Source organism: Oncorhynchus kisutch, linkage group LG10 (assembly GCF_002021735.2).
Source record: "Oncorhynchus kisutch isolate 150728-3 linkage group LG10, Okis_V2, whole genome shotgun sequence".
NCBI classification, from domain to species: Eukaryota; Metazoa; Chordata; class Actinopteri; order Salmoniformes; family Salmonidae; genus Oncorhynchus; species Oncorhynchus kisutch.
Genome location: NC_034183.2, coordinates 9,523,027 through 9,535,102, shown reverse-complemented (window position 1 = coordinate 9,535,102; position 12,076 = coordinate 9,523,027). Strand labels below are relative to the sequence as shown.

The 12,076-nt window shown below is 43.2% G+C and overlaps 1 protein-coding gene across 1 annotated transcript; it reads left to right on the top strand.

Moving 5' to 3' along the window:
- The first annotated feature begins 4,330 nt into the window (after positions 1–4,330).
- On the top strand, positions 4,331–12,016 carry LOC109897706 (protein disulfide-isomerase A3). The gene is made up of 13 exons (XM_020492234.2): positions 4,331–4,681; positions 6,095–6,173; positions 6,358–6,475; positions 6,581–6,688; positions 6,812–6,941; positions 8,651–8,767; positions 9,060–9,185; positions 9,469–9,651; positions 10,117–10,225; positions 10,473–10,601; positions 10,698–10,777; positions 10,893–10,950; positions 11,528–12,016. Exons 1-13 carry the CDS (start codon positions 4,548–4,550, stop codon positions 11,633–11,635), a joined length of 1,479 nt encoding a protein of 492 aa, XP_020347823.1. The 5' UTR covers positions 4,331–4,547; the 3' UTR covers positions 11,636–12,016.
- Positions 12,017–12,076: the final 60 nt, after the last annotated feature.

Genomic DNA, 12,076 nt, shown 5'->3' with positions numbered 1-12,076 from the left:
ATACAGTAAGAATTTTTGAAACGGAGTAGGCATTCAAGCTAGGTTCCATGTAGCTCAGTTGGTAGAGTATGACATTTGCATCACCAGGGCTGTGGGTTCGATTCCTACAGGGTACCAGCACCATGCGCTCACTACTGTAAGTCGCTCTGGACAAGTGTGTCTACTAAATGTAGTGCAAAAATCTTATGTCATTGAAAATTCCAGTCAATGTTCATCTGTTTGTTTTTACAAGAGCTGCAGGTAGACTCGACTGTGGTAATATGCATTACATATTAGTTGAGGGAGACTTTAATATGTTTCACCTGCTTGTTTCTCCAATACAATGGTATTCGGAATGATGACAATGATATTCGTAAATATTTTACCTGAATAATTATTTCAAGGTGTGTGTGCGCGTGCATGCGTGCACGTTGGCACGTTTCCTGTAATTCTATTGGCTACCATAGTATATGGGTATTTAATATAGTGGTCATGCACCCGGTGATTGTCAGTTAGTAAATTGATCTCTTGATGGCTTAATGACACAGGACTGGGGGCACTGCTCGTTTTGTGCCAAAGCTGAAGCGTCCTAACTAACTCATACTAACTAGCTGCTAGGTACTTGATCACACTGTGCTGTGAGTTATATGTTACTTATGTAATAAACCACATCAACAATTATTCTTTGTTGTGGCATTAATCATGGTGAACCCACGCATCAGACAGAAGATTAGCCCCACAATAATATTATACAATATACAGTAAACAATACAATAGAAAGGAATATGTGCAAAGCTGAACTACATCTGAAATATTGCTTTAAATTATAATGAAAAAAAACACTGATCAACAAACAACAACAAAAAACATTCAATATGAGTCTCAAGTACATCGCCATAGTAAAATCCCCCCGCCATGACATTTCCAGGCACAACTAAAACCCAAGGCTTTAGTTTTCCATTCAAGACTCTGTGGAGAGTTAGTCTCTAGAATCCAGTCGTCCCTGGCGATGGCGGTCCATGGTGATGGTGCTGCCCCACTGGGGGAGATGGGGAGATCTCAAAGCACACCAGCTGTTGTGGGTCTTTCCCCATTAGACTAGTGTACTTCTCCTCGTCTGTCTCTCTCTCTCTCTCTCTCACACACACACACATACACCCTTGTTATTTAGCATGCAGTTGATAACAAAAGGTATGAGCTGTTGAGCCTATCAGGTGTAGTGTTTAATCACCTCAAGTATAATAAAAAGCATTGAGCTGGCACACACCTAGAGAAAGTTATTTAGTCTAGAGGTGCTGACTAACAGCGAATAAACTGTAAGCTATGAAAATAAATAAATAAATAAAGAGAGTTGCGCACTCTAGTAAAACACCAACCTTTTGGCATCGCACCCTGAAGAAGGCACAGTGACGCTGAAACATTGGTGCTTTACCCAATAAATTACCGGGATTTTATACATTAATCACTCTCTTTAATCACATCAAGTTAAAATGGTGCCGAAGAGGATGGCTGACGTTTTTGCATTGTTTGTAACTTATTTTCTAACTTATTTTGCACATAATGTTGCTGCTACCATCTTTTATGACCGAAAATAACTTCTGGACATCAGAACTGGGATTTCTCACCACAAACTGAAAGAAGCTTTTTCCTTTAACAAGTCCGACAAGAAAGATATACTGCTCTCCCGGGAACAGGCCCAGATCCACTTCATTTGCGTGAAGAAAAGACGGAGGAAAAGAGGAAGCAGATCGGGCTGCCTTTTGAGAATCCGTAGGTGAGCGAGTAAACTCCCACTGCCATCAATTCTACTTGCTAACATGCAGTAATTGGAAAATAAAATTGATGACCTACAATTATCCTACCAACGGGACATTAAGAACTGTAATATCTTATGTTTCACTGAGCCGTGGCTGAACGACTACAAGGATAATATAGAGCTGGAGGGATTTTCAATGCACCGGCAGAACAGAGAAGCTACGTCTGGCAAGACGAGGGATGGGGTGTGTGTCTTTTTGTCAATAACAGCTGGTGCGTGATATCTAATATTTAAAAAGTCTCGAGGTATTGCTCACCTGAGGTAGAGTACCTTATGATAATCTGTAGACCACACTATCTACCAAGAGAGTTCTCATTATATTATTCCTAGCCGTCTATTTACCACCACAGACCGATGCTGGCACTAAGACCGCACTCAACCAACTCTATAAGGCCATAAGCAAACAAGAAAATGCTCACCCAGGATTGGCGCTCCTAGTGGCTTGGGACTTTAATGCAGGCAAACTTAAATCAGTTTTACCAAATATTTACCAGCATGTCACATGTGCAAGCAGAGGGGGAAAAAACTCTAGACCATCTTTTCTCCACACACAGGGATGCATACAAAGCTCTCCCTCGCCCTCCATTTTGCAGTATACCACCTCAGTCATTGGCTTCATCAATAAGTGCATCGACGTCGTCGTCCCCACAGTGATCGTACGTACATATTCCAACCAGAAGCCATGGATTATAGACAACATCCGCATCGAGCTAAAGGCTAGAGCTGCCACTTTCAAGGAGAAGGACACAAATCCGGACGCCTATAAGAAATCCCGCTATGCCCTCAGGCAAACCATCAAACAAGCAAAGCGTCAATACAGGATTAAGATTCAATCCAACTACACCAGCTCTGACGCTTGTTGGATGTGGCAGGGCTTGAAAACTATTACGGACTACAAAGGGAAACCCAGACGCAAGCTGCGGAGTGACGGAAGCCTACCAGACGAGCTAAATGCTTTTGATGCTCGCTTCGAGGGAAGCAACACTAAAGCATGCACGAGAGCACCAGCTGTTCTGGATGACTGTGTGATAACACTCTCGGTAACCGATGTGAGCAAGACCTTTAAACCAGGTCAACATTCACAAAGCCACAGGGCCAGATGGATTACCAGGACGTGTACTCAAAGCATGCGCGGACCAACTGGCAAGTGTCTTCACTGACATTTTCAACCTCTCCCTGACTGTAATACCCACGTTTCAAGCAGACCACCATAGTCCATGTGCCCAAGGAAGCAAAGGTACCCTGCCTACACTATTACCGCCCAATAGCACTCACGTCGATAGCTATGAAGTGCTTTGAAAGGCTGGTCATTGCTCACATCAGCAGCATCCTCCCGGACACCCTAGACCCACTCCAATTCGCATACCGCACAAACATATCCACAGATGACACAATCTCAATCGCACTCCACACTGCCCTTTCCCACCTGGATAAAAATAATACCTACGTGAAAATGCTGTTCATTGACTACAGCTCAGCGTTCAACACCACAGTGCCCACGAAACTCATCACTAAGCTAAGGACTCTGGGACTAAACACCTGCAACTGGATCCTGGACTTTCTGACGGGCCGCCCCCGCAGTTGGTAAGGGTAGGCAACAACACGTCTGCCACGCTGATCCTAAACACACTGGGGCCCCTCGGGTGTGTTTTTAGTCCCTTCCTGTACTCCCTGTTCACCCACGACTGCATGGCCAAACATGACTCCAACACCATCATTAAGTTTGCTGACGACACAACAGTGTAAGGCCTGATCACAGACAACGATGAGACAGCCTATAGGGAGGAGGTCAGAGAACTGGCCGTGTGGTGACAGGACAACAACCTCTCCCTCAACGTGAGTAAGACAATGAAGCTGATCGTGGACTACAGGAAAGGGCAGGCCGAACAGGCCCCCATTAACATCAACGGGGCTGTAGTAGAGCGGGTCGAGAGTTTTAAATTTCTTGGTGTCCACATCACCAACGATCTATCATGGTCCAAACACACCAAGACAGTTGTGAAGAGGGCACAACAAAACCTTTTCCCCTCAGGAGACTGAAAAGACTTGGCATGGGTCCCCAGATGCTCAAAAAGTTCTACATCGAGAGCATCCTAACGGTTGCATCACCGCCTGGTATGGCAACTGCTCGGTATCTGACCGATAGGCGCTACAGAGGGTAGTGCATATGGCCCAGTACATCACTGGGGCCAAGCTTCCTGCAATCCAGGAAATCACATACAATTGTCAGAGACTCCAGTCACCCAAGTCATAGACTGTTATGAACAGATATGAATAGGCAATGAACATAAAAATAAAGACTATTTTAATATCTGTGATTGTATGTTATTTTTCAAACAAATAACGTTTGTTTTACTGTATCTTAATTAATTGAGCTAAGGGATCAATATCAGTATGATTTCTTTTCAATACAATTATTCACAATATAGCCAAGGAGATGACTGGAGATTGGTCGTGAACAAGGAAATAACGTGTGCCGGACTCTTATTGGCTGATTAAGACAGTATGACGCTGTTTAAACTCCAATGGTAAGATGCCACACTTGGGTTCTTTTGAGAAGCCCCGGTAATTCACATCCTCACCACTAACGCTTTCTCTCTTTCGAACAGTGCCACCAACATTGGGCCTAGCGAGAAAGCCTTGTACATTAGGTTTTCCCCCCATTTAAACACAAGCTTTACATTTCAAATTGCGCCTCTTTTTATTTTTATTTTATTATTGCAGGATTTAGAAGACGTTGGCGCGTTTTACAATGTTGAAATTGTTTTTCTTTGTTGTTCTCGCCCGGGTTGCTCTGGCGAGTGATGTGATTGAATTCACGGATGACGATTTTGACAGTAAAATTGGAGACCACGGGATGATTCTCGTGGAATTCTTTGCGCCATGGTAAGATATACTAGCTGTGCGTTTCTGTATATCTTATACTGTTCAGTTACTCACGCAAGAGGAATAACATTGGCTTGTCCAAAAGGTTAATGGGCCTTTTTAGAATTGATATAAACGTGTGTTAACGTTAGCAAAATGTGTGTCCCCCAACTGCATCTAGCTAGCTAGGTACTGTTACCTAGCTGATAATGGTTAGCTCATAGCCATGCACTTCCTAATTTATCTAATTTGCCACAGCCTAGTCTTGTGACTCTCTCTTTTCTGCTCCCATTTGTTAAATGCACTTTGCTACGCGTTATTAAATGTGTTCGCTAACTAGTTAAGTTAAGGTGTCTGGTTTGTTGGCTAACTAGTTGAGCCTGGCTATCCAGAACGTTTCATGTTTTAATAATAAATGGCCTAATTCGTAGTTTGTTTTGATCATTAGTTTACTAAGTTATCTCGTCTACCTCTGACTTTAACCTTAAGGCTAAATTATTAGCTATTACTATTGGAAATGCCCTTACAATGAAGTTAACAATAACGACGTCGGGGGCTTGGCCTGCCACTGTTGTAACCTTCTCTTTTGGGTTGTCACTAGTTAACGCAGCCACAAAGTAAAACATTGACCATCTTAAAAATGGATGAAAACAAAACCTGTAGGGTTAGGTTTATAATCAGATTTTAAAAAGATAAATTATAGAAATGGGCGGGGCTTAGACATAATTATGCCGTGTGACGATCCACTCTTAGCAGAGTTGCCAAAATTCCGATGCATCCGGATTTCAAGGATGCAACTAAACTGAATGTAGCTTCTTAGGGGTTTATTTTTTTACGCCTGCTACGTGGTCATTGCTAGAAGGATCCAGCGTTTGTCAATTTTTTTGTGTGCATTTTATTTAAAGCTAGTCCTAACCTTAACCTAATTCTCCTAACCCGCTGCATAAATTTTCCTAATCTGTCAAATCTGTTAATTTGACAAATGCTGGATCTCTTCTGGCTATGACCCTGCTAGGTTCTATACCTCAGTGACAATATTAGTTTAGTTGTAACCTTATGATTGGCCAGTGAAGCTTGGGTGGCTACTCCCGATTGGTCCCCAAAACTTTTACATAGTTCAACAATGCTGTCAAATTTGAGCAGGGCTTCCTCAGATAATGAGAGCAATCTATCCTTTTCAAGATGGGTGATCAGATTTGATAACTTCATACAGGTTTGTATTTTCCAAGCAATATGTGGATATCCTTTTTTCTCTCAAACCATTGCTGCTGCATTTATTTCCACGTCCATTTGATCTGTCACCGTGGTATCAAATTCCCCCTGCTTTTAACTACCACTAAGGCCTGAACGGTTCACTGCCTGGGAAGGCAACATAAAGGCCAAGATTTTATTGTTTTACAGATTATCAGTTTACCTCGCTTGTTTGTCCTTTAGGTGTGGCCATTGTAAAAAACTAGCTCCGGAGTATGAGGTGGCAGCCACACGGCTGAAAGGCATCGTCGGATTGGCCAAGGTACTTCAGCCACTTAATGCACCTTACATATTTGACCTTTTGTTCTTAAAAGGTTGTGTGTGTGTGTAATACCCCACACTCATGTAAAGACAGCCATGTCCATAAGGTTTCTATAAACTGAGCTAGTTGCACAGTTTGTGCTCTAGGTCACACTAAGTGATGGTCACCTGACATCTTGCTTTAGGTCGACTGCACGGTCCACAACAACGTGTGCCAGAAATACGGAGTCAGCGGTTACCCAACACTGAAGATCTTCAGAGATGGAGAGGACGCTGGTGCCTACGATGGACCCAGAAATGCAGGTATTTAGCCTTAACATTCAATATCGTCTTGTCCTGATGGGCTGAGTCACTGCCTGTTATCCACCTAATTACATGTTTTTGTATTTCAATTGTTTCTCTTGTCAGATGGAATTGTCAGCCATCTTAAAAAGCAGGCCGGCCCAGCTTCTGTGGAGCTCAAGACCGAGGCAGATTTCACGAAGTATGTCGGAGACCGTGACGCAAGTGTTGTGGGTAGGTTTTGCCTTAATGTTGAGTTCTGCATGAATAAACAACCAAATGACTGAGTAAAATGTCTATTTGCCTTTGTCATCTGATATTTGACTGTATGCTGTGTTTCCTGTCTGTCTTGTCCAGGTTTCTTTGCCGACGGTGGAAGCCCAGCCAAAGCAGAGTTCCTGAAGTCGGCCAGTGCCCTCCGAGAGTCCTTCCGCTTTGCACACACCAACTCAGAGGATCTTCTCCAGAAACATGGCGTAGAGGGAGAGTGAGTGTTCTCGGATCATTGGCTTGTTCATCCCTGTAAAGGGAGGGTTCACTCAAAATACAAACATGTTTCCTCCACTGTAGGCGTAAGGTAAGTGGAAAATCATGTTAACTTGTATTTTAAGTGAACTGTCACTTAATCAGGGACACAAACTAGTCACCTTTTGGTGAAATTCGCTGTTTTGAATCCAAAATGGGTGACGTACGTGAATCGTAAATCCTATGAGACGTTTACGGGGGGGGGGGTCTTTATCTGGCTGTAAGCGAACGAGTGATGCGCATTTGGAGCAATACTGGCTGTATCAAGGCTCAGCCAATCGTTCACATAACAGAATGCAGCACGCGACTGAAGAGGGGAGACACAACCAATGTGCTACTTACAGCATCAGTGAGCGCCCTGGAAATACAGCAGTAGGGTTGCAAAGGCAGTATGCCAGTTAATTTACAGCAGCGCATCCCCTGAACGATAATGAAGAGGTAGGTGAGAAGCCTGACCACGGAGTGAAGGTGATGAAGAGGTAGGTGAGAAGCCTGACCACGGAGTGAAGGTGATGAAGCTTACTTCATGAGCTGTAACTGGAAAACTGGCATTTGGGACGTTTGAGATGAGAGAGAAAGTGTGGTGGAACAAGTGTTAGCATTGTTAAGTGTCTTCTTAGCTGGATCGAATTCTCCTTCGTAAGCTAGCCAGAGAAATGTTGAGCAACATTCGCTAACTTAGCTGATCGAATAATTGAGTCTATGGTTTGAAAATTAGCTGCCTAATAAAGTCAGACAGCTAGCTAACGTTAGTAACCTAACCAATTCGCTGTAGTGTTAACTGGTATACGACTCCTTGCCATTCCTCAAGTTATAACGAGTTAGTTGCTTACTGGAACCTGGCAATCTGTGTGAAATGTTAACATGGTTAACTAGCTAATGAACTAACTACTATCTGTGATCAAATGTTTTCGCTCTACAGTATGTGGTTAATTTTCGGAATGAGAGAATTAAGTGAAAATTAGGAGTTTCAAGTGGAGCTGGAGCCTGTCTTAAACTGGATGCCACTGTAGAGTTGAAAGGAACATCACACACTTTCCCTCTTTCAATACAGTGGATAAAAAGAGGTATGCCAGGTGTTCTCTCTGCCTGAAATAGATTATGCCAACATAGGGTATCATGCTCTGCTGGCACATTGTAGAACAGATGTCCACAGATGCAGACAGTGAACAATGTAGTAATGTGCAGTGTAGCACACAGATATTACTTTTGTGTGAGTGAGGGGTGGTTATTAAAAAATGATTTACTCAGTGAACTTTATTTTTGCACACGTATCCTTGTGCACTTGATGTCTACTGTAGTGGCCGCTATAATAAAGCAATTCTATTTCTACTTTAAGATTTTTTTTCACAAGTGCGATATTTAGATGTGTGATCCCAAGTGTTCTATTATAAAGGCTGTCATGGCTAACTGCAATATTAGTGTGTTTTTTTTTTTCTTACGACTTGAGTGTCATTTGCAGTAAAGTCTAGGCAACAAATGACATTGGGTTGCTTTCTTACATTCTTTTAGCTGTGAGTTAGGTTCACACGAACCACTTATTTTACACAGACTGTTCTTGTAGATCATATTCTTGTTTAATTAGTTAAAACCTGCGTTCCCCCCCCAATGTTTCAGTGCAAAAATGAAGTGTCACCTTTTTGGATCGTCTTGTGTTCTGTTTTATTGCAGGGGAATCATTCTGTTCCGTCCATCACGCCTCAACAACAAATTTGAAGAGAGCAGTGTGAAGTTCAGCGAGGACAAGTTTACCAACGCCAAGATCAAGCAGTTCATCCAGGACAACATGTGAGTTTTACCACAATATTTTCTCCCTTTCGTGTTGCTGGCACTGGTGAATCTTAGTCAGTTTTCAAGGGATTCTTGAATGAATTCTTGGGAGACGCATGGACCAGTTAACACTAGTTTCTCTGTCAAGAGCAGCCTTTAAAAACATTTTTTTGTTCAATCCCACGGTCTAGAATGAGGGGATTGTTTGTTTTCTTGCCAAGTTGTACCTCTAGTCTACTGCGTCTTGCATGCTGACATTTTATGAAACAAGTTGTACCTCTTACACTGCATGTTTCTCTTTCTCCGTCAGCTTCGGAATGTGCCCCCACATGACTGACGACAACAAGGACCAAATGAAGGGCAAGGACCTGCTGGTGGCCTACTACGATGTGGACTACGAGAAGAACCCCAAAGGCTCCAACTACTGGAGGAACCGGTAGGGTCCCTAATAAATAACACTTATTCCCAGGAGGGAACCTTCCTTTTGTCTCATGTGCTATGTTTTGTTAACGTGTAATCTCTCCAGCTGTCAGTCCCTAAGACTCAACTTGTACCTCATGTTGTGTACTCTGAAGGTTGGTTTCCTGGACATGGATGGTAAAGCATGTTCAATGGAGATTTGCAACAGATTTGCATTTCAGTGGCCTATTTGGGATGCATGACAAATGTTCCAAGGTGTTATATGCAATGAACCCAACTTCCTCTCTCACTGTCTATAGGGTAATGAAGGTGGCTAAGGGTTTCCTGGACCAGGGGAACAAGCTGAACTTTGCCGTGGCCAGCAAGAACGGCTTTAGCCAAGACATCGCTGAGATGGGCCTGGACGCCAGCTCCGGGGAGCTTCCCGTGGTCGGTATCCGCACCGCCAAGGGAGACAAATACGTCATGACCGAGGAGTTCTCGTAAGTGTCACTTATCACCACACAACTCCAAATGGCACTTCGGACATGGTATCCCTTAGGATAGGGTGATGAACATTGGTGGAGAATTTACTGGTTAAGAGTTTATTGATCAGACAAGTGCTACCTTTTATTTAACTAAGGAATTCACATACTGTTTGTGTGTGCTCTCACTCACTCAAATCTGCCATAGAAAAGGAAGATTTTCAAGCATCCCTTGAAAAATGTTAAAGGTTTAAGTTTGACATTTGAAACTCTCTGCAACAAAGGATATCAGCCAGAACTGCAGTTTAAAAGCAGACAAAGATTTATACACGTGTTGTCTTACTACCAGCAAGTTAAATCTACACTTCCCACTGAAATATAGCAGCTCTAATGGGTCACGATGCCCTCCTACAGGTAGAAACTTCCTGTGTCTGGGTTTTATTTCTCTACTGGTTCAGTACAATGCTTTGGGTTTTTCCACAGACGTGACGGCAAGGCCCTGGAGCGTTTTCTGCAGGACTACTTTGACGGCAAGCTGAAGCGTTACCTCAAGTCTGAGCCAATCCCTGAGAACAACGACGGCCCCGTCAAGGTGAGTCTGCGCTTGAGACTGACATTGCAAGTGGTTGGGCGTGCTCAAATCGGACAAAATGTGTAATCGAAGCAGCAACTTCTATGGTTTCCAATTGGAGCAGTGTGTTTGGGGCCGGATCTGTTTATGTTGCACTGTCTGACAGATGTCCCTGTTTTACTCTACAAAGAGGAATGGCTTTTCTAGGTTTGTCTGTGTAAACCATTCTCACCAAGGCCAACCCTTTCCATCCTTTGTCGTCCTCCAGACTGTGGTAGCTGAGAACTTTGACGCCATTGTGAACGAGGAGGACAAGGACGTGCTGATTGAGTTCTACGCCCCCTGGTGTGGTCACTGCAAGAGCCTGGAGCCCAAGTGGAAAGAGCTGGGAGAGAAGGTAAGGGCTACTGATTTGAAATGATGTGATTATGGCCATTCATCATTGGCATGTGATACTAACCCCCCCCCCCCCCCCCCCCTTTCTACCTCGCAGCTGTCCAGTGATCCCAACATTGTCATCGCAAAGATGGATGCCACAGCCAATGATGTGCCATCTCAATACGAAGTCAGAGGGTGAGTGATACATTTCCAACAGTCATAACTATTTAGCAAGTGTTTGACATGCAGGCGGTGTACATGTCATGGCTGTTGCTCCTTATTCATCATGCTTTTAAATTCCATGTTTCAGATTCCCCACCATCTTCTTCTCTCCAGCTGGACAGAAAATGAGCCCGAAGAAATACGAGGTTTGTCCTGAGTATACACACAACCCCAGATAGAACAATGACACAGATATTTCACCAGATGTATAAATGTGAAGCATCCGCTTGGCATTTCCACTCACTACCAAATATGGTGATGAGAGGAAGCTCATTGGTTACCAGTGGGAGGATATGGAAGGAGATGGATTTTGTTTGACATTCTGCTCATTTTGTCATCGGTGAATCAACCTTTGATCTCAATACTGTTTTTCTGTTCCCAAAACTAGAATCCGCTATGAACAGAGTGGACTAAGTTTATTTTTTAAATTACATTTTTTTTGTTGACTTCACTCTTTGTGAAAAAAAAAATGTTATTGTTTAGGAGTGAAAAGGCAAATTGATGTATTCAGAGTAGGCGTTCCCTAACGGAAATATGCAAATGTGGACTACAATACCCATAGGATCTCGCTAGCTGCTACTTCTGCCCACTACAACTCATTTGTTCCCATTTGAAACAACTGCTTTGGTTTAGATTCCAAGGATACTCTCACTCACATGTAGGACTTAGTGTCACATTGATGCTGCAGCTAACCTGGCTTGTCGATGTTTTTCTTTCTTTCAGGGAGGTCGTGAGGTCAGTGACTTCATCTCCTACCTGAAGGAGGAGGCCACCAACCCCCTGGTGGCTCAGGAAGAGGAGACGTCCAAGAAGAACAAGATCGAACTCTAGAAGCTCAACTGGAGCCAACATTCCAAGGAGGGGAAAACACTGACAACTAAATTATATTCCAATCTTTAGTGAACTACCAGAATGCTCTGAGCCCAGTTGAGATGAGGGTCTTGCCGCTCTGCGAACACTGTGGAAAGTGGCGGTGGTGTCCAGGGCCTGCCTGAATATTTTTTTATTTTTTTTTGCCTCAATGAAATTGAGTTTATTTCCCCTGGTCTGTCTGTACCTCTGATGTACTTTGGTACAATAACAATTTCCAGTCATCTATTAGCTTATTATTTCTGGAAGAGGGGAGTTATGGTGAATTCCTTTTATTTTGTACCACGTCTTTGTTTTTGTACATTTGAAAGGATTGTGAAATAAAAAGGCCCACAAAACCAATATGTTTTGTTTGAATTTATTAGATGCGGCTCGTTTCTGAATTCCTTGGGGGGGGGGGTT

What these genes read in the sequence shown, in the direction of transcription:
- LOC109897706 (XM_020492234.2), top strand. Translation starts at nt 4,548, where the DNA reads ATGTTGAAATTGTTTTTCTTTGTTGTTCTCGCCCGGGTTGCTCTGGCG. An exon ending in CCGTGACGCAAGTGTTGTGG is followed by an intron (nt 6,689 to 6,811) that starts GTAGGTTTTGCC and finishes TGTCTTGTCCAG; the next exon opens with GTTTCTTTGCCGACGGTGGA. An exon ending in GGAAAGAGCTGGGAGAGAAG is followed by an intron (nt 10,602 to 10,697) that starts GTAAGGGCTACT and finishes TCTACCTCGCAG; the next exon opens with CTGTCCAGTGATCCCAACAT.